Source organism: Lampetra planeri, chromosome 9 (assembly GCF_965212315.1).
Source record: "Lampetra planeri chromosome 9, kcLamPlan1.2.h2, whole genome shotgun sequence".
Lineage (NCBI taxonomy): Eukaryota > Metazoa > Chordata > Hyperoartia > Petromyzontiformes > Petromyzontidae > Lampetra > Lampetra planeri.
The window spans coordinates 5,956,121-5,978,860 of NC_136115.1; the positions used below are offsets into that span (position 1 = coordinate 5,956,121).

The 22,740-nt window shown below is 41.9% G+C and overlaps 1 protein-coding gene across 5 annotated transcripts in view; it reads left to right on the plus strand.

Annotated features, from left to right (window-relative positions):
* Positions 1-22,740, plus strand: part of LOC144720623 (phosphoinositide 3-kinase adapter protein 1-like) — a 165,115-nt gene that overhangs the window by 3,398 nt on the left and 138,977 nt on the right. For all 5 annotated transcript variants that reach the window (XM_078597496.1, XM_078597495.1, XM_078597497.1 and 2 more), the window contains exons 2-3: positions 1,064-1,295; positions 14,403-14,581. In XM_078597496.1, the coding sequence (XP_078453622.1) occupies positions 1,064-1,295; positions 14,403-14,581 (411 nt within the window). The remainder of the gene's footprint in view (positions 1-1,063; positions 1,296-14,402; positions 14,582-22,740) is intronic.

Genomic DNA, 22,740 nt, shown 5'->3' on the forward strand with positions numbered 1-22,740 from the left:
GACTTCCATTTTACTATCCATATGTCATTGATGTATGATGCTCTTCTTCTCAGGTATGATTCATATAGGTAATTGAAGAAGTGATACGTTGATGTACACCAACATATGTCTGCTGTGGAAATCTCCAGAATGAAAATTGACAGCCCATGGCAGATCACTCGATCTCAAAAACAGTAGTGTGAAGATGGCCTGTCACTTAGGGGGTGCAACAGCCGTTAATGAATCAATCAAATCCTTTAGAACACAACCAGCCCTAACTGTCCACTGACCCCTACCAGCATATACTTTGAATAATTCGTGAAAAACGTACATCTTAATTCCACGTATTGAACACGTAAGACATTTGTCTAACACTATAATGTAATGACGGTTTACTAAATATTATGCAATTTAGCGTAGCACTGCATGAGCCTACCCCACGTCACGCCGTGATTGTCTCGCATAGCCCCTGGGGTATGCACGGCGTGTGCCACGTGTGTGAGGGGCACCCGCGAGGTGTCCTTGGGGACGTGTCGCTATCGTCATGGGGGGTAAACGACACGTAAAAAGTAAGCACGTTCTTTTAGTAAATTGTGAAAAATCAAACTGTGCAGTAATCGTAAACACACATTGCCTATAATATATCGTTTTATCCCGATTCGTAATGGGGGGCAGGGGGTACGAAGCAAAGAGTTGAACCACTGTTCTAAAGGACTGGTGGCGTGGCACAGATTCGTGTAATGAACCAGGTACCTGAGTTCAATTCCTGGCCATGGCTAACATCCAATCCCAGACATAGAGCTGGTTCTGACCCTGCTCTTTACCAACTCAAAATGACCTGTGTGGTGAAGTATGGTCGAACAGCCCCTGTAAACGACATTTGCAAAACACACATTGTTACATCACCTGGTTATGCATTACTGTCGAGCAAAAAAAAGAGATGTAACGAGTACATATTCAGTGCAGATATCAGTCCACCGAGCAGCTCCAAGGAAACACTATGTTTGCTTCAAGCATTCACCATAAAATCCTGCTTATCTGAGTTACAGGAAGTTGTCTCTCTTTTCTGTCTCCGTGTTGACAGGGACAGGCAGCTCTTCCGTGGTCATCCTGTTTGACGAGAATGGATACCAGTGGGGCGACTACATGGTCCAGTTATTAAAAGCGAAAGAAACATGCCTTCGCTGCCGCAAAATATCGCTCGATGGCACGCCGCTGTCACGCGGCGACTCATCCGCCATCGGAACCGCTTCCTGCCGTCTGCTAATACTCACGGACGGCCTGATGGAGGGCCTCACAGACTGGCCCATGAGCAGGTACGGCATTACCGTTTGCGGCATCTCTCCCTTTGCCTCTTCCCTGACGGCCGCTGATTGATGTTCTCCTTATTTTGGTGCCATCAACTTCTGGTCACGTACAATTGTTCTCCATTTTGTCCCCGGTGGTGGTAATTGCCTAAGTTGCCAGTTGCTTCATGCAGACCTGGTTCGCGCTCCCCTCGGATGGGGTGGACCAGTAGAGCGGCAGAGTGGGCCAACAGAGCAGTGATATACCGCTAAGGAGAGGCTGGGCCAAATGGACATTTGGTTTGGCAGTGCCCACCCAAGCACCCCCTAGCCCCAGCCCTGGCTATAAATGTAACCAACAGTTTCAGCTGAAACTAGGGTTGTCACCCGTGTATGGCTAACCATCGAACAAAGAAGGTCACTGCATCACGCGCTTTCAGATGCACTTCTGCGGCCCTTTGGAATGCTCTTCATTCCGATATTAGGAATCTGCTGGAGCTATACACTTTTCAATCTAGATCGAAAACTCATTTCTTGAGAGCTGCATTTTGTGTTAAGTTTGTTGCCCTACCCCCGCACCTCCGATTAGCATGGTTGGCTACGTACGGTGCAAAAGAAGTTCAACATAAATAGAGTACTGTAGTATAGACAGTTAATATATCAGATGGTTCTCCTCAGCATTGTTTTGACTTGTCTCTTTAAATATCTTGCGAGACATTGACGCCATTGTCCCAAACGTGTATTTATGACTTTGAAGTACAATTCATTCGTTCATGTTTTATTAAATTTAAAAGCCTAGGTGCAACCCACAGGTGGTTTAACTGATGTGTGGAATATGGAGGCAAAATGTAATGTGCACCATAGCTGGGCTCCCTAGCAGAGATATGTTGAATCTAAGCACCACCTGGTTGGGGATGCTACCTTGAAGTCAATGACTCAGGTTTCCACTTATACTGTACCAATAATCTCCAATGTGTGTAACAAAATACATAAGCCTGACAATGCGGCTCCTTCGCATATCTGTCTCTCCACATGAGTGCATAATTTCAACAGTGGTTCAACACAATCAAACACTGGGCTGGCTTTGACATAGTGTCTCATCAACAGACTCTAGCTTGCTTGAACCAATGTAGCTGAGATTATTGAAATGATGCACTCCCAGAAGGTTATGTGGCTGATGGGTTTGTGTAAAAAGTATTGGATTTTCACGTGGAGGGCCAGATATATGCGAATAAGGCATATTGTCTGCTTATTTATTCTTACATATATTCCCCACAACGATGCATAAGGTTATTCTGCGTTACATATACGAATGTGTGCAGTCTGAGACTGATAAACTCAAGGTAAAGCTTGAAGCAATTGTTCATAATCAACGATTTTTGGGTTTAGATCGCGTTATTTATAAATGTGTCGTAACCCTCCACCACCCGACACGGCCAATCAGTAAAAAAAGTGTCACGTTGACAAAAGACAAATAGTTCACTGCTTTAGCCCACCGGTGTGTTGAAGCGTGAAACCACAACATTTACAATTTGAGTACGACGTTTCGCTGGTAATTGCATCCAGCATCATCGGGCAATTCGCCAGAATGGTGAGGCTCTGCTGTGTCTCCCGTTCTTATATAGAGCAGCAGCAGGGTGACGTCATCATTAACTCATTAACTCATCAGGTGCAAAGATTTGAGGGGGGGGGTTATTGTAATTATATACTTGATTAGTAATAAGGCTATTGTTACGATGCGAGTTGTAGATTAGTAATCATTTGGAATGTGTTCTATTGTGATTATGCTACATTAATAATCAGTTAGTGCTTGTTTCCCTTATAAGGAATTGTAATGCATCTTATTTAATAATACGCTTCCAGGCCGCACTAAGCCTGTAGCTGTCTGAGCGATTAAAGTTATTTCTGTTTCTCTCAATCTCAATGGATTCTCTAATTAGTCTTTGCCAGTAGTAACTAGTTTTACACAACACTTCAACGTTGTCAAAATCAATTGAGTGTCCCTGTTGACAAGCATGTTCTGCCACTGCCGACAGTTGTGTTTGCGATAGTTTAATATTTCTCTGGTGTTCTTTTAGTCTTACACTAACGTTACGCCCTGTCTGTCCAATATAGCATCTGCCACATACACAATTAATCCGATATACACCTTCTGTTGATAATTTAGGTAATTCGTCTTTAGTGCACGTTACTAATTGTTGAATTTTGTGTACTGTACCAAATCTTACTGTAATGTTTTGCTTTTGCAAAACACGGGCTAATTTGTCAGTTACTCCTGAGATAAATGGTATTTTTATTGTTTTAATAATCTGATCGCTTTCAGCAGTGTTGCTTTGCGATCGTGATTTGGCATTTAGTGCTCAAAGCAACACTGCTGAAAGCGATCAGATTATTAAAACAATAAAAATACCATTTATCTCAGGAGTAACTGACAAATTAGCCCGTGTTTTGCAAAAGCAAAACATTACAGTAAGATTTGGTACAGTACACAAAATTCAACAATTAGTAACGTGCACTAAAGACGAATTACCTAAATTATCAACAGAAGGTGTATATCGGATTAATTGTGTATGTGGCAGATGCTATATTGGACAGACAGGGCGTAACGTTAGTGTAAGACTAAAAGAACACCAGAGAAATATTAAACTATCGCAAACACAACTGTCGGCAGTGGCAGAACATGCTTGTCAACAGGGACACTCAATTGATTTTGACAACGTTGAAGTGTTGTGTAAAACTAGTTACTACTGGCAAAGACTAATTAGAGAATCCATTGAGATTGAGAGAAACAGAAATAACTTTAATCGCTCAGACAGCTACAGGCTTAGTGCGGCCTGGAAGCGTATTATTAAATAAGATGCATTACAATTCCTTATAAGGGAAACAAGCACTAACTGATTATTAATGTAGCATAATCACAATAGAACACATTCCAAATGATTACTAATCTACAACTCGCATCGTAACAATAGCCTTATTACTAATCAAGTATATAATTACAATAACCCCCCCCCTCAAATCTTTGCACCTGATGAGTTAATGAGTTAATGATGACGTCACCCTGCTGCTGCTCTATATAAGAACGGGAGACACAGCAGAGCCTCACCATTCTGGCGAATTGCCCGATGATGCTGGATGCAATTACCAGCGAAACGTCGTACTCAAATTGTAAATGTTGTGGTTTCACGCTTCAACACACCGGTGGGCTAAAGCAGTGAACTATTTGTCTTTTGTCAACGTGACACTTTTTTTACTGATTGGCCGTGTCGGGTGGTGGAGGGTTACGACACATTTATAAATAACGCGATCTAAACCCAAAAATCGTTGATTATGAACAATATTGGTCGCGAAAGCCTACGTGTTAAATTGAAGCAATTGGTTCATCTGAAGATCTAATTGCTTTACCTTACCCTTGATTGACCGCTTGAGAATATCCCTTCTTCCTCATAGCTACTATTCTAGTCCTCTTTCGATCAGAGCTGTTTGCCAGTTTTAACTTCATCACTCTCACTTGAAAATGCTCTTTTGTTAGAATTGACCAGCACGATACCCTTCATGAAGGAGTCATGTTCGCGTGAGAGGCAGTTTAAATCGGCTTTCAAATGTAACTGGGACAAGAGCACTTCAGATTAAAATTTTCAGGAAATATATCAATGACTGGACTAAATGGAAATTCGTTTTTTTTACAATAAAATGGAATCCTTTCACTTTTGAGTTATTTACTACTAAGAATGTGTTTTTCTCTGCCACAATGGAAGCTCAGATTTGAAATTGAAATACTGTCATCGTTTTTAAATAATCCACTCATGGTTACAGCACACAACTGTTCAGTATTGCCATACATGCCTGGTGTGCATATGAAATACAAAGGCAAATATCTCCCATATAGCCTTAACAGACTGTAAGAGCAAGTGCTGTTTGCGAGCACCTATAAAGGCCGGCGCTGCGGCATACGAGGAGCTGGGTGGTCAGCACCAGCCTTTGTCTCCCAAGTTGCGATGTTTACACACTACGCCAGGTACTCATTTGAGGCTGAGTCAACCCAATTTAGGGGAGGCCCAGGAGCGGTTCAAATAATCGCCAATGGTGTTGACTGTGGGCAGGAATCGAACCCAGGTTAGCGGGTTCGTAGCGCAGCACGCTAACTGCTGCACTACCACGCATGAAATAACACACATACACAGACTGTGCAGTCGCAAGGCTCCCACCAGACTGATTTATACACACATTTAATATGAAAATAGAATAAAATCTAATTTTCAATAATTGGCTTACCTTATATGCAATAACATTATACGTTTGCATGTGAAGGTCTGATTATGGAATTACGTTCGGTACATGAACTAGGTGGTGGAAGTGTTATGATGAAGGTATTTTATCGTACTTTGTTGTGCTACTGATAGCATACACAAGATGTATTAGTCACCAAATGCTGTTAATTTTCTCCCTAATGCAGCCACATCGGGCGTTTTCCTCTGTTTTCATTTAAATAAGAGGAATGATTTAAATATCGGTCAAGTCGCCTTTATGTTCATTTACAGTGTCACATTGTGAAATAAACTTCTTGTGCCATCTGTTTTTACGCTTACACGATACACAGACACCACAACTACACATCTGTTTAGCACTGTTGGCTACATACGGTGCGAGAGAAGTTCAACATACATACAAACATAGCATTGTTGCACTCATCACTGACATTTACAAAATAAAGATCTGAAATTAAAAGTTTACATTTCGAAATGTTCACGACAGAAGATAAATGGTGGACAGGGAAGAAGCCAACACGATTGCAGGCATGACGCGTTGGAACTTCCCTGATCTCGGAAATCACGGCGGTAATAAAACGTAGTTCCTGGAAATGTCACTCCAACGCGAACCCGGACCTTTAGTGTTTGACCCTCGGCAATAATGGTTGCATAATTGTTAGCTCTTTTCCTATATATTTACAGTTTGAAACGTGATAGTTGGGTTTTTTTTTATTACGTGATAGTTGTTGTTTTGCTTTTCTATGATCTCCAGAGGCTAGTTAGTGTGCAGGTGCAGTGCTCGGTCCATTAGTCACTTGGCCTCTGTCCAACGTGATAATTAATGCGAATTAGGCTTCCACACTCTAGTCCAGCATGATATCATGGCTTATACACATATGACGACGATGATGACATAGCTGATGAAGGTGATAAATGAAGACGACGATACTGTAAACAACGTGTCCTTGATATTGATTTTGCTTCTCCCAACGATGAAAAATATGTAGATGATGCAAAAGAGGTAGTGTTCCTGGAACAGGCACGCCGAGTCCTAAGACAAATTTGTGAAGTGTGTTTTTTGCACGTGGGAGGAAGCACGGAACACCCCTAATACAAAACAGGCATAAAATGGAGCAACACTCGGAAGCACAGATACATTCAAGCATCCATTTGTATGCAGAATTACCTCCCCCCGGGCTATCCAGCAACCCAGGGGGTTGAGATGTTTTATACATCTCCAGAATATCCACCAACCCATTCCTCAAAAATATGAGGGGATTGTAAGGAGCACTGCACCAGCGACTCAATGAGGACTGAGTCGGCCTAGGAGATGTTCAGAGCAGATTCTGAATGCGCTCAAAATGGCCGGCAGTGAAACCCAAGTCGTGGGATTCGTAGTGCGGTGTACGAACCACTAGATCTCACACGTTACACACACAAACACCTCTACACCCATGCACAGGTGCACATATACATGCACACACGCACGAGTATAATCTTAGACAGGTTCAGACATGCAATGCACGCACACGCAAACAGTTCCCCGTGTAACCTCACAGACATAAGCCACAGGTGGTGGACTTGGATGGTGGGACGAGGAGGGGAGAACTATGCTTCGAAGCTGGCACTCTTGAGTTTGATTCCCAGATGCAGTTTACATAAGTCGTGAGTGATAACTGATCTTGTCCTTTGACACCCCCTCCCCTTTTACGAACCCACATTGGTCAGCATGGCGAAGTATGGTCAAGCAACATACACACAATTTATATTGTGTAGGGAGGCTTTCTTCCAGCAGTTGATTTGGAACAAAGCTGTACATTTGTCCTCGAGTTGTTTTTGCTTTGACCAAAGGGGTAAACAGCCGTTGGCTGTCAGTATGTTGACTATCGATTTAGGCATTTCTGTTATCCAGGCGTGCCGTCCTTGTAGGCTCTATTACTGTCCGTTTTCATCATTGAAAATGTAATTTACACCACTTTATCAAGACAGTGCCTTTGATCTCTGTATATGTGGCGAATGGTGGCGCAGTGGCTCTTACACTGTGGTACGAACCTGGTCACCTCCAAGTTTGTTTGATTCCTGGCCCTGACAAAAATCAGTAGTTGCCTGCACAGTACTGAGCATCTTCCTACGGATACTCCATCTGAACTTCCGAAATGGTTCGTGGTGCGGTGTGCGCTTGGGAGGATAAGGATGGGTGGATCAGGATGGGAGCACGATTGGCTTTCCTGGCGCGTTAGTGAGGCGAACATGCAGACATCAATACGGCCCCCGATACTGATTAGCTGTGTGAATCGGGCCAAAAACTACTTAATGAATGATGTGGGAACACGCATGTGGAAATTCCGACGGAATGTCGAAATTTCCACCTTATGTTATGAATTCTGAAGGGAAAAAACGTTAAAGTAAAAATGCACCGTGAATCAGGCCTTGTGTGTTCCTCCATCTGCATTAAAAGCAGTTGCTTTCATGATACCCTCAAAACACATCATTTGACTGCGGTTATTACAAACTAATTGTGTTTACAATGAGGTCTGAATTGAATTTGATGTTGTATCACATTTCAATTAAAACGCTTCTGGAAATAAAATGTATTTTTATTCACTGATGTGTATTGGAATACAGTACAGTCATTTGTTGATGTACTGGCTTATCAGTAATTCCACTCGTTGCCAGATTGCTTCTATTTTCAACAACGTATATCACTGATCTGTGCTTGAGCACACTTTTATAATCCATCCTCTGCAATGACAGTGACCATTAGCCAACCACAGTGCAGTGTTAAGATTACATTTTTCATAGGATGACAGACTCCCATCATGTTGTGATACTAACTAACAAAGTGCTGATTGTAGTAACAAAGGATTACAGAAACCAAGAGAGATGAAATGGTGCTTTGTCAGACAGAGGCTCTTTTCTGCATTGATTTTCATTTACAATTGAAATACTTTGATATGGGAAATAATGATACAATGAGATGTTCCTGCCCAAACGATTAATATAATAAATGTGAAATTTTGAACAATGCAACATTCAAAGTGTACTTTCAGTTACCTGTTGTGAAGTTACTACGTTATATTAAACACCCTCACCATAATAGAGGTTTTTGGGTTAGATCGCGTAAGTATAAATGTGTCGTTAAACCCGCCACCACCCGACACAGCCAATTAGTAAGGTTTGTCACGTAAACAAAACGTGCCAATTCGTTACCTACGGCACTACACTAGTACAGCACACCGGTGTGTTGGAGAGTAAACCCACAACATTTGCAATTTGAGTAAGGTGACGTTTCGCCAGTAATTAGAACCAGCATCATCAGGTGACAGCCAGAGTTGTGTTGGTGGCAGGTTTAACGGTGGTGGCGGGTTTGACACATTTATCTATTTACGGGATCTAACCCAAAAAAACGTCTTATGGATAATATTGGTCGCGAAAGCGTGTGTGATGATTGCTTGTGTTGCAGTCGAAACGTCGTGATAATTTGTTTTTGTTTTATATTAATATTATTTTATTATTTCCCTTCTACGTGACTTTACCGAAAGAACCAAGAATATGAATCCCTGCAGTCACGAAAGCTTTAAATCAAGATTAAAACACCCTTGTTTTTTTATTTTGCTGTTCAAATTAGAAGAGTGTTATTTACAACCAAAACAGGAGGATTGCTCAACTCTGGCTGTAGCCTGACGATGCTGCTTGTAATTATTGGCGAAACGTCGTACTCAAATTGTAAATGTTGATTTTGTGTATCCTTGTTAAGCCTAACCAGACGTGAGGATAACTCTTTGTGGTTTTGGGATTATCCGGTCAGTAGGAATGAGGTTATAGTCGCATGGTTCAGTTGTTGGTCACTTAAAACTTTTGACTTTCCTCTAAAATCATGGTACGGAATGTATTAAAAATACATTAATAAAACGTTAAGGGATCGTGTTGGTGCACAAATGAAAACATTCGGTAACATTCGATGGGCTCACATTTTGGGCAATGGTCATTCTTTACAGGGCCATTGCGATTGTTTTATTCAAATAGTTTTTTTGGTAAGATGCACGTCACACATTTAATCACATTTTCATGGTGACTGATATTTGTGTACTTCATTGTGGCTTTTCGATATGATCGCCAATGCCATTTAAAGCCTGGTACCCGTTTAAGCACGATTGGTTGGGTTCATATCTTGAAAGTGGCACCATTGTGGGTGTTCTAATCTATCTGAGCCATGTGTTTGTAAAAAAAAGCCATAGCGTTCAGTAGGTTTTTTTTGCGTGTCACCGTTCACATAAGGTAACACTGTTAAAGTGAGATACAACATTAAAGATTGTATCTGTAAGTGTAAATAATTTCAGATGCTCCTCCAATTTTGATTATTGTAAAATTAGTCGATGGTGGCCTCTCTAGTTCTGTACAGTATTTTTCATTTGTTGCAATAACGTGCCTTCCTTTAACCTATTCTACGATTCACTTTAATCATTTACAGCAAAAAAAAAACAGGAGCAGATTGTTTTCCTTAAGCGTGATAATCTAAACCGGTTAACTCGTGTTGCTGGTGGTGCGGAGGGGAGCAGCTGCTAATCTCCCAGTCGCAGTTGTTTTTTTTTATGAAGGGTTGAGAGGGTTCTGCAGTGCACTTCAAAAAAAAGAATCGAGTAGCATTAGTTAATTATTTCCATTTTTATTTTATTTTAAATATAGTCCGGTATATACAGTACATTACTCATCTCATTTTTCCACCAGTGTAGAAGGACCTTCAGTATCTCAACGGACTGTAATGTTACCGTAATTACATTTGTCAAATGAAATCACAAATCAGTTGCTGTACTTTTCAACCTTTTGGTATTCGGTGTACGTGGCCTGCCACGACCATCGGATCATTTATTGGCATTCATTTACCGGCCATTGTGGATGGAGGCGGCCACATATTGAAACCATAACTGGTTTTGTGTTGCTGCATTCCCCTTAGATTTTTGGTCATCTTCCAGACGTTGTTCACTCTCTTGGCTTGGTATTCGATTGCAAGTCGTAGATTCAGGGATTATCACCCCCTTCTTCTGACAGCAGTGCATTTTCAGCCACCTGTTTGCCTTTCACGATACAGCCGTAGTTCGTGCGCCGTCTTGGATTACAGTTTTTCTCGTCCAATTCTTTTCTTGTCCCCTTTGAATTTCAGTGCTTAACATGTACACATTTGCATGCTTCACTTACCATATGGCAACAAAGTTCCTCATTTATATTTCCTGCCATTAAGTTGATACGGCCTTTGGAGAGGCATGCGTATGTTGAAGCGCTTATGTTGTGCATTGAGGGGTACTTTTATTGATACAATTTTTACTCTTTCAAATTTTAACTATCATTAATAATTGCACAATGTTTAAATGTGCTTCTGCCTTCGTGTTTTATGAATTCGTTCAGGAAACACAGTGCTTTCCTAACTCTATGGCCAAGATAAAAACAAATATATTGCTTTTAGAAGGACCACGGTGTATCCAGAAGAGCATGTATCGTTGGAGCTTAGCAGAATTGTACTGTGCTAAGGAAAATAACGACAATGCTGTAAATTAAATCGATTTATAGCCAAACGGTCGTGTACCTAGCACGGCCATTTCAGGCGGACCAGAATAAAAATGACATTTATATAAGAGGTGGTTTAGAGCACGTCCGAGTGCTTTTATATAGAGTTGAACTTGATAATTAATGAAAAGTAACTTACAAATGTGCCCTGAGAATAACGTTTGAAATCTGCGTACGACATGCGTGCTTGAATTTACACTGACACAGAAAGAGGAACACACGGTTTAGGGAACATACACAGGTTAAATATATAGTTTAAATTGTTGAGAAAAATAAGTGGGCTCGGCAGGACACATCAACTAGAAAGGTTAATGGACGACAGTAATTAGCCAAGGAACGGAACGTGTCTGAGAGCACAATGAGGAAGTGGAGTGATGAAAACGGCTTGTGTTGCAAGTGGTAGGTGTATTGATACATTTCAGAACTGCGAGACATTGGCAATGGTTTTGGGGAAGGCCTTTATCCACCAGTGGATTCATCACCGATGCTCATAATGGTAGCGCCGCATTCGTCGCTGAGGCAGTTTGTTGTGGGTTCACCGGTTTAAGTTCCACGGCTGCCTTGTCACCACGGTAAAGTTTGAACAAGTTGGGCTGCGAAACCAGAAGTTAAAGACTTGGTGACATCCGTTGAAGGTGTGGGACTGCTGTATGGAAATGCAACACCCTGAATATCAAACGTGAAAATTAGCAGAAATTAATGGTCTTATACACTGTAATAGCAGCTCCTTGTGTGCATTGACCAGAATATTGACCGTGTTTTATTGGACATTCACATGATTATAAAGAAATAAAGTCGCTTGAAGTACTGCAATAGCAACTTATGCAGGAGTTGCACTCTGTTTCCATATCTTTTTAATGCATACATTTGTAAATAATCCGTTATTTTCTTGGCGTTTAATTTGTCGTTGTGTCTAGGCAGCACAACATATCGCACGAGTGCTGACTTCAGCTTTACATCACCATCACAGAAAACACAAGAATGCAAACAACACGCTCAGTGCAGGGGATGTTCATGTCAGACGCCATGGTTATATTCGGTCATGTTCACCTCAAGTCAGATTGTTTTTGTTTGCCCCTTTTATTCACTGTTGTTGTTTGGTTGTGTACACCGCTGCACTGGAGATGTCTGAGAAAAAAATGGCAAAACTTGAAAACAAACGAAAAGCAGTAAATATAATATTTTTTTGTGTATACTTTTTTCATTTGCTGTGCCTTTTTATTTATCTGTGGGCACCCCTCTCGGATTTCATGAAAGGTGACTCAATTGCCCTATTATATATGCCTTCATTATTTCTTTCTGAAATTGAGTTTATAATTTACACTTAGGCAACAAGATATTATTTCAGAGCATATACACTTCATGACTACAGAAGCTGTGAATATTTTCATAGCCTAGAAAGGCGCATTTTGATTTGTTGATCAATGTCTGGATGCAACAAAAAAATCACCAAGTTGTTATTCAAGATACTTTATTTATTTCACCTTTATTTTACAGGTAAAACAACCCTTGAGGTGAAAAACCTCTTCCAGAAGGAATTGGGTTGAAAAAAATATTGCACGGTAGAAATGTTAACACAGCTGATCTTGTTTCTTCAACAGCTGTTTTATGTTGTGAAGCGTTCAAGGGAGGAGTGGATGTTGCAGTGTGCCTGATCACCTATCACTCACTTTGATCAAAACATGACCTTGATGTAGCAAATGTTAAAACACTCCAAACGCTACCAGCCTCTGTATAAATGACAACAATCAGGACTCAAAAAGAGGAGTTGGCCCTTTGTCATGGACCTTCTGCAAAATAGATAGAGAACATAAATCCAAAACCCAGCACTCAGTTCATCTATCTTAGAACAGGAAAACAGACAGTGACCATTGTTCGGAATAGAAACATAGAGAGATGGCAGCAACGTCAACTGAGTGTCGGGAGAAATGACCGGACTTGTGCCTTAAATCAAATTGAAGAAGCTGAAATAAGAGCGTTTTTTTAAAGAGAAAGTGTCAAATAAATTAGCAAAAATCCAAGACGGATACACACGCTGATTTAAATTAAAACATATTTCTAAATTGACAAACTGCAGAACTGCATTGTGGAAGGTAAACGTGCGTTTTTTTGTGTCACTGTTGCCATGAGTTCAGGCCCAAAGGCCCAACATGCCGAGAGGTCAGCCAGAAACATCACTTGTTGAAGGTGCATGAGATAATAATGAATGATTTTCTCCAATTGTGCACGGTTATAAGAGCCTGGGGAAAAGGGGCAATGGGAGGAAATTCCATACTCGGTCAGTGTGAGGAAAGAACGATCAAGAGGAGTCATTTTGACCTCTATAATGGTGATCGAACACAGAGTTATTGAGATGATAAAGTCAGTCTGATATGTATGTCGAACTTATACTGGTAGGAACCTCCTGGTTACACCAGCCCACAGGGGATTATTGTGTCCGTCAGTCGTGTAGGGAGGGGCTGGGTAGGGTGGGGAGGGGCTGGGTGGGGAAGGTGGGGCTGGGTGGGGAGGGGCTGGGTGGGGAGGGTGGGGGTGGGAGGGGTGGGGCTGGGTGGGGAGGGGAGGGGCTGGTCACCCCGTGGTGCCCTTATAAAACTCAACGTTTAACCTACTCACGCCGGCTTGTGCCCGCCCTCGCAGTCGGCCATATTTGTGGAATACACCACGCCGCCGTTGACCCTGGCCATTGACCGAGCAACCCAACGTTCCTACCAGCTCCCTCCGCAGGAATGTGTTTTTGCAGCATACGTAGCCAACCATGCTAATCGATGGTACGGAGGAAGGACAACAAATTAAACACAAAAAAGCAGTTCTAAAGAAATGCATTTTCAATCTAACTTTAAAAGGACATAGCTCCGGTGGTTTTCTAATCTCAGTAGGAAGAGCATTCCAGACGGCTGCAGAAGGGCATCTGATAGCAAGCGATGCCAGTGATGGTTTATGCTCTTTGACGAGATACCTAATCCTCAACATGGGTGGAGGAATCCACTTAGCATAGAAATGTCATTGTTAAGTTAAGCCCCGTTAGTCACGTTCCTTAACGGTGTTAAGAATGCATTTGCATCAGGGTGTAAACCCAAATTAATTACTAGTCAACCAACATGCTCCTGCATATATATTTTAAATGATTTGTTTACCTTTCCTATACTTTACACTCCTATCGTGTTTTCGTATCGTTGGTTGTTGCAACGTTCTGACTCACCCCTACTGGACATCTGCGACAAAGAGCTTTAGAACTCATCGGATTCCCCCAGGAAAGATAAATACAGATTATGAGATTCTGACCTTGAGTGCTGAGACGCCATGCCTTTGCTGTCCCCATCAGGGACCTGCTCAAGTTGCTGGTGCCCCCCAAGAGCGTGCTGCTGCTGCTGTGCGGGGTGAGTGAAGAGGACGCCCAAGGCCTGCTCGCCACCCTGCACGTGTCTCACCGGTGGACGATACTGTCCTGCGAGAGCGCCCCAGAGAGCTTCGTTGCCACCATCACCGACATCGTCACCGAAGGTAAGGGCCCTCCCCCCCCTCCACCCCTCTCTTCTCACGATTATGCCCCCGATTGTCACCCACCCACACGCAATTTGATGATTTGATTTCGTGAAAAACCTTTTGCAGGCAGGTAAACGTACGATAGAGCCGCTTTTTGTGTTTAGTTTGTTGTCCTTCCCCTGCACCTCTGATTAGCGCAGTTGGCTACGTACGGTTTCTTCACTTCTCACTACTGAGTAAAAGTTTTCATCCATTCCTTCCTCTCTCTGAGTTGTTCCTGTCCAGTAATTCCCTCCAAAATTATTCCTCTCGCCATCTCTTTCGCTGCCATCCTCTGCTTTGGCCTCCTCCCATTAGCCATAAGATTCATTCCAATTATTTTCAAGGAAACCGACTACAAAATAAGATTGAATCATTTTCAATTTATAATTTACAATGAATAAAGATAGGGATATGTATTAGCACGAATATTATACAATAATAGTCTTTTTACAGTGTATGCTTGTGGTCAGATGCAGTTTCCTATATTGTCTAATTTATTGGGACCGATGCATTGTTTTAATGGTTGAATTTGTTTAAATTAACGGCACTTGCCAGTAATAGTGTGTGGTCTTGGACTAAAGGTCACCGGATCGATCTCTTGTCGTGGCATTTTAAACGATTGACAAGTTCCACCGGGCAATATAAATGGATACACCACAGTTATAGTCAGTCGGAAGCTTGCATGTGGTGGGGTAAAGCGTGGGTATTCACATCTTCCAAGAGCTCCCTGTGGTGGAGACCCTTCGAGCAGTAGTCTAAGCAGGCGATTGCAGGGCTGCACTTATACCTCTGAGAAGAGTAACCCAATGAATGTATTCTGCTATCCAGAGCCATGGTATCACAGATAATGCATTGGGAATAAGAGTATTTTTTAAAAATCATAATTATAAATCATTTGCTTCTGCCCGACATGGTTACTCCTCTTTGGTCACAGATCAGAGAAGTTCCACTGCATATGAAAGTGTGAACACAGTGCAGTGTAGCTATACAACGCGCATGTCCCTACCTATTACTCGAGGGTGGTCTTGTGCAAAGTTAGGCAATTATTACACGCTAATTAATACTGGTAGGAACCTCCTGGTTACACCAGCCCACAGGGGATTATTGTGTCCGTCATGCAGGGAGGGGCTGGGTGGGGAGGGAGGGGCTGGGTGGGGATGGGAGGGTGGGGAGGGGCTGGGTGGGGAGGGCAGGGTGGGGAGGGGCTGGGTGGGGAGGGTGGGGAGGGGCTGGGTGGGGAGGGGCTGGTTGGGGAGGGTGGGGCTGGGTGGGGGGTGGGAGGGTTGGGAGGGGAGGGGCTGGTCACCCCATGGTGCCCTTATAAAACTCAACGTTTAACCCACTCACGCCGGCTTGTGCCCGCCCTCACAGTCGGGCATATTTGCGGAATACACCACGCCGCCGTTGCCCTGGCCATTGACCGAGCAACCCAACGTTCCTACCAGCTCCCTCCGCAGGAATGTGTTACATAGCAGCATATGCAAATAATGTTGTTATTCTGATAATTTGTTAAACGACTGTTCATTTATCACAGTACTCTACTATAATTTTTCAATCATTGTTGGTTTGTTAATTTACTTTTTGTTTTAGATTCCAATATATTTTTTACATGTTTTAGTCATTTACATTATAAGGAATTGTTTAATCATACATTCATTAAAAAGTAAACATGCTTTGAAAGTATCTTATGAACCAAGTTGCACAGAGGGACTTTGCATGGATGACAGCTGCTTCTCATGTGGCTTCCAACAACAGGCTCTGTGTAGAAGACATTTGCACTCATTCCACACAAAGGGCTTGCCACAAATTAACCACAATACCTTGCTAATCTCCTAAAGGAGCATAAACCATCACGTGAACTCTGGTCATCCTTGGCTTGCCATCAAACAAAGATGGTCACTGTAGCCTGTGCTTTCAGGTGCACTTCTGCGGCCGTCCGGAACGCTTTTCCTTCGGATATTAGGAATCCACTGAAGCTGTGCACTTTTAAATCTACATTGAAACTAATTTCTTTAGAACCACTTTTTGTGTTTAGTGTTTTTGTCCTTTCCCCGCACTTCTGATTCGTATGGTTGGCTATGTACAGTACGAAAGAAGTTCAACATATATACAAGCAGAACTGTCCGAATAATTACTTAGGAATTAAATGTGAATTACTATACGGTAAATTAAAAGTCGGGAGGAGCGGTGGTGCTGTGCAGTGCACTGCGCTATGAACCCAGCGAACTGAGTTGGATTCCTGGTCACGGCTAACATCAGTGGCGAGCAATGATATCTGGATCTATCCTGGGTCCGCCCACCTTCACCAACAAATACTGACCAGTACGGCGAAATATTGTCAAAAAACTTCCATAACTGACATAACATTTAAAGGCCTTCATCCAACAATATGTTGACAAATGGCTGAAAATTATTATCTTCATTATATGGCAAATTGCACGTGCCCATCCGTCTGTCACACTCTGCATCTCCAAAATGGTACATCAGAGGAAAAATTTTATTAAGGGTATTCCCAGGAAGTTGTAAACTTTCAGCTGACAACATGTTGTCCCTAAACTTTCCAAAAAACAACTTGGTACATCTAATAACCTGCCATATGAACATGATAATAGCACTGGAACGCACCTTGCACTTCAATGCTCAAACCGTGTGCAATGAACAATGAACAATGGTTACGTACCCAGAGAGTGTCATTGACATCTATTACAGATTTCACTATACAATGTCAGGTTTAATATGCCATTCTGTAATGCATTCCGTTCAATAACGGAGAACATGACAAAGGTACTATGATCTTATTCTTGGATTTTTCGGTAAGTCACGTAGGAGGAAAATAATAAAAATAAAACATAATGAAATAAAATTCTCACGACGTTTCGGCCACAACACAAGCAGCCGGCCTCAGGTGAAGAACAGAGCTGTCGGAAAGACAGCGTCCTAATGAACACTGCTAAGCTTGGCACTATGGTACTATAATCTTTTTTACCTATTTCCCAAATCAGATCCTACAACATACAACATTTCCTGTAGAGATGTTTTGGCCTATTTGAACCAGATTTTGTAGGAGACTTCAAATATAACCAGAATTCTTCAAAGCTCTGAGTTGGACCTCCACAATACTAGTTCCAAGCAGATTCCCAGTACACTTTCAAATCAGTGCTGTTGCAGACACGTTTCTGAGCGAGAGGGTGACTTCACTTAAATTTTATCTGGCGCAAATGCACAGGCAGTGCTAGTTATTAATTTTATGATAAAATAAATGTTATGAAATTAATGTGTGTGTAGGGATTTTATATTAAAAAAATCGATTGCATTAAGCTTTGTCCAAATCCATAACAAACTTAACTGCAGCACTTAATAACCCATATATTTCAATACAGTACTGCAACACAATTTCAACCAGCCTCTATATCTTCTCCCGCTGCATGCGTATGAACACACACTTTAGCACGAGGTAAATATAGCAATCACGTAAATGTTTGATAGTATTTATGATTAATTCATTTGCATTTCCCTGGGGGTGTTGGAGGGAGGTGAATGAGTTGAGGTTCAGCTCCTTGCAGGTTTCCTGTTTGCTTTGAAAAATGTTGTTTCCCCATACTCCCTGAGTAAACCACGGGTCACGTGGTACGTGGCAATGACTTGCAATTGTAGGTCAGACGAACGCAATCTCAGCTACCAATTTCAGTGTTTTGGGAAAATAACGATTTTTTTTAACTAACACATGAGCTGCTCCTCTGTGCCATTTGGGTTACTGAAATATAATTAAACAAATATATATAATATGATTAAACTGCATTTACATTTATCCACGTTTATATTTTACATTTGAGACACACACCATTGTTCTGATGTTGACGGGGTGAAAGACAGTTACTGTCGTGCCATCTGCATCTTGCATATCGTAGATGTGGCACAGGCAGTTAATAATCCAGGGGGGTGTTGCTTTGTGCAATGTGATCAGTATTGGTGGCTTTTGAAACAGTTTGGTTCGACTGGTGGACATAAGTGCTTAAATGATGATTTGATTTATAAATTGTATAAACATTTATATTTTCAAAATAATCGTTTCATCGACTCAAAAAAATAACCTGTAATGCACCCGATCTTGTCAGATCTTGGCAGCTAAGCAGATTTTGGGCCTGGATAATTTCTTGAATGGTCGACCACCATGTACGTAATGTGATTATAGGCTATAGTGCTCTGTGGTGAGTAGCAGAGGACAGTGCATTAAAATACACTGTTGTAATGTACTTCTAAGTTCCCCTATCTATGCTCCCCACCTTCACCAACCTGCGTGGTGAAATATGGTCAAGTGACTCTGCACGGCCTGCACAGCAATGATACCCACATCCAGCAGTGGATTGGCACGTTAAATCCATTCTTCGGTATCCTTTCAGAAATAGAGGACATCAATCATCGGCCTCCAAAATGCAGGAAACTCACTGGAGTGCACACCCAGCGTGACGAGGTGACAGCAAGTGATAATGATGACATCATCAGTTCTTGCCTACCTCTACTTGAGATGTTTAAAATGCACGTGTCGATCCTTGTGTGTGGAATTTATGTTTGCACACGATGCCACTGTATTCAGACACCACTCGCCACCCATATTCGCCATGGCTGGGAATGAATCTGAGTTTGACACGGTTCAATGCAAAAGCGCAGTGCCTACTGCTCCCCCAAGACGTTCATTACCAGTGAAAGAAAATATATTTTCAGTTCACAAAAAAATGCTTAAATAACAAACTCTAGTTATTCACGGCATTTTCTTTTCATGAAATTGCATCCGTGCGTACGGGAGTTTGATGCAATGCTTTATTTGCGGGAGCAATGCGCACGGTGAAACATAATGGTTGTTCAGAATAAATTTGGCCTGACAAGTTCACGTTCGCAACATTGCACTGTGTTTCATTTAATGCATCCATGGTGCTTCAGCTAAAAAAAACATTCTCTAAAAGGTTGCTCAGCTCACTTCGGCTAGAAGTGTAAAGCCGTGTGCACTATCAAATCTAGGGCATGTTGGGCCAGCTGTCCTGTCAAGCGGATGTTAAAGATCGCGTGACACATTTCGCATGAGTGCGTCTTAGCGTGTCAGTGAGCGTAGAGTTAACCACCTCCTGCACAATTAGTCATTCTCTAAAAATAACAAGGTCTGCCTGCAACACGTTGATAAAACTGCACCGTGTTTAATAGCCAATGCTGCATTTAATGCAAACTGTGTGTTTTAGTGGGTACCTTATATAGTACAGTAATGCACTACTTTCTCTTGATACGATTGCACGCCTGAGCAGATGGACAATAATTCAGCTGCACTCTAACACAATTAAAATTGCATGAAAATACACACAGTCGTGCAAGTATCAACGCAACGAGACTCTTGGAAATCTGTCTTGGGAGTGAGCGTGGCCACGATTATTTACGTAGCTTGCAAAATGCAGCTTGCATGTAAACTGCATTTCATTGATGAAGAACATCCATTCTCAGCCATCTGTAGGAGCAATATTACGAGGCCGCCTTCTCTCCAGATGGTAAAACTAGTACTTATGCTTTGTGGGAAGCCCGCTTGTTTTCGCTATGAAGGAAAAACCCATCTGCCACTTTCTCATTAGTGGTACCTTAAAAAAAGATCATAAAATAGTTGAGTATTTCAGTAGTGAATAAAAAAGTGGCCATATTAAAAAAAGAATGCAACATTCATGCCATTAGTATTTTATTTCACAGTGATTCTCCTAACTGATTTGCTCTGTGCATGCAATGTGCTATTATTTGGGTTTATCCGTGCATATGCTAATTTTATATGAGCGTTAGAGCAAAGATAAACACAGGAGGTAGGGTTGCCACCTATCTGGGCTTTTTCCAAGATTGTCCTCTTTATTTAAGGCAGCTCTCCTGGGATACTGTAATTCTTGCCGAGCCATTTTGTAAGTTGCGTAAAAATGCATCATTTAAATCAATGCATTTATGCGTACTGTTCCCCTCTTTCGGTGCTGTGACACTTTCTTCTTGCCACAATATGTTCCAGTTGATTTGGTTGCCAGAGTTGGCAACACTAATAGTTTTAGTAGGATGAAGTTTCCACCATTTTCAAGCCACTCCTCTTATTTGACCAAAGGTCAAATAATGGGAGGCTTGTAACACTTCTGGGAAACCACTTTCAGGGGACTCGTCTTCACAAATGGATTCAGGTAATGGGATGAATATTCTGACACTTCGGAAGGCACTCCTCTTATGTATGCGGCGATGGCTTGGCTAATATAATGAATGTAGCGAATGTTATTATAGCAGTTGTGTGGATGGTTTAAGGCCAAGGTACACCATGCCATATTTTTGTAATTACTGGGGTGCACTCGAACTGATGACTATTTATTGCATCACTGTCAAGACGCATTTAGGACGCTGTCTTCCCGACAGCCATGTTCTTCACCTGTTTTATTTTTATTATTTTTTTATTTCCCTTCTATGTGACTTTACCGAAAGAACCAAGAATATGTCAATACGCTGTTGCGTCATTATGGTCATGATGCCACTGCATACTGTCGCACGGGATTGAGCTGGATTTTTATTATTTTTTAATTTTGCAATCGTGTGCGATGGCAATGCATCATCCAATCAGTAGCTTAGTCTTGTAGCCACGTCATGTACATTTCAGTGTGTATGTGGGTTTGACTTGGTCTGTTGTAATATTGTATGTGTGGGAAGTGGTCGTGTAGTGGTTAGCTCGCTTCGCTACAAATCCAGCGAACCAACCCGAATTAGATTCCTGCTCATAGCCAACATCAGTAATAAATATCGGAACCGGTACCGGGCTTCCCCTAGGTCGACTCAGCTTCGAATGAGTACTTGGTGTGATGTGTAAACATCGGCACTGGAGAAACCAAGACGACTGGGCGTGGTACTTGCCACATCACCTACTCGTGTGCCGTAAGTGCTCGCTAACGGCCACTTTCAAATATGAAACTTTCAACGTTTGTGTGTTTCTAAAATCATTATTCGAAGACATTCTTCTCCAGCTCAGCGGTTGAGCGAGCGGCTTGCCATCCAAAGGTTTGCGAGTTCAAATCCTGGTTGTGGTTTGACTCGGGTCTTCCGGAGTCAATAAAATGAGAACTCATTTGTGGTCAAGTCAAGGGTGATTGTCCTATATAGAGACTTGCTTACACCATAGGAATGTGGAATTTCCACCACTGGCCCAGATCTACAAACAGGAGGTGAGCATCACATCGATGCTCATTCGAGCGGGAAATCACTTTGACCTTTTTAAAGGCTTGAAAGTGTATTTAGAGTATATTTGTGCACACTACATGCACTTGTAATGCGAACCATGTGGTAGTGAACTGAGGGAAACAATGGGTGTACAGTATATGTGAAAGATATTGGTCTTGAATAATGATCAGTGGGACATTTGCATACAGACTTCCTTGTTATTGTGGAACTTAAGCAACATGAAAACTGTACACCATTCTACCAAGGCTGCCTTTTTTTTGTTCCATGAAAACTGCTGCGTAATAATACGCATTTTGGAGAGGAAAAACAGAGCCTTCTTATTATTGGGAAATCGTGTTCTTGGGTCGTTACTTTAATCAAATAGTGTAACTGCAGTGTTGTGCCTTCCTATCGCAAGATGAGCGGCACAAAAAGACGCACGATGGCACTTCACCGAAATCTCACGGTAAATTATTTATCAGGGGGGCTGGAATTAGGTTTGCAGTTCGTTGAACTTTGGACGCAGAGTTGAGCCGGGCTATCTTTGCCTGCATGCAACCAAATGAGGAAGTGTGCTTACGGAGACTATAGATCGTGAACTTTATTTCACCCACAAAATGGTGTGGTGCAGAACCCCTGCATTCCAAACTGGCTTCCTGCCGTGAGATTATGTCCACCAATGGACACGTGATGCAAAATGTATTACACTTGAAAGCCTTTGAAAGCATATTGTGCGCACTTTGCTAAATGGATTCCCTTAGTAATTTGTGGCCTAGGAAATGACAATGGGTTGGTTAATTGTTTGATATTAACTCTCGCTTTAAATGTAAATCATTCGCGCAACTGATATCTTTACAGTTTGTAGTAAACTGTATCCTCTATATATATCAACACATTGTAACGCTGCCCTAAAAGGAAACAATAGGTGA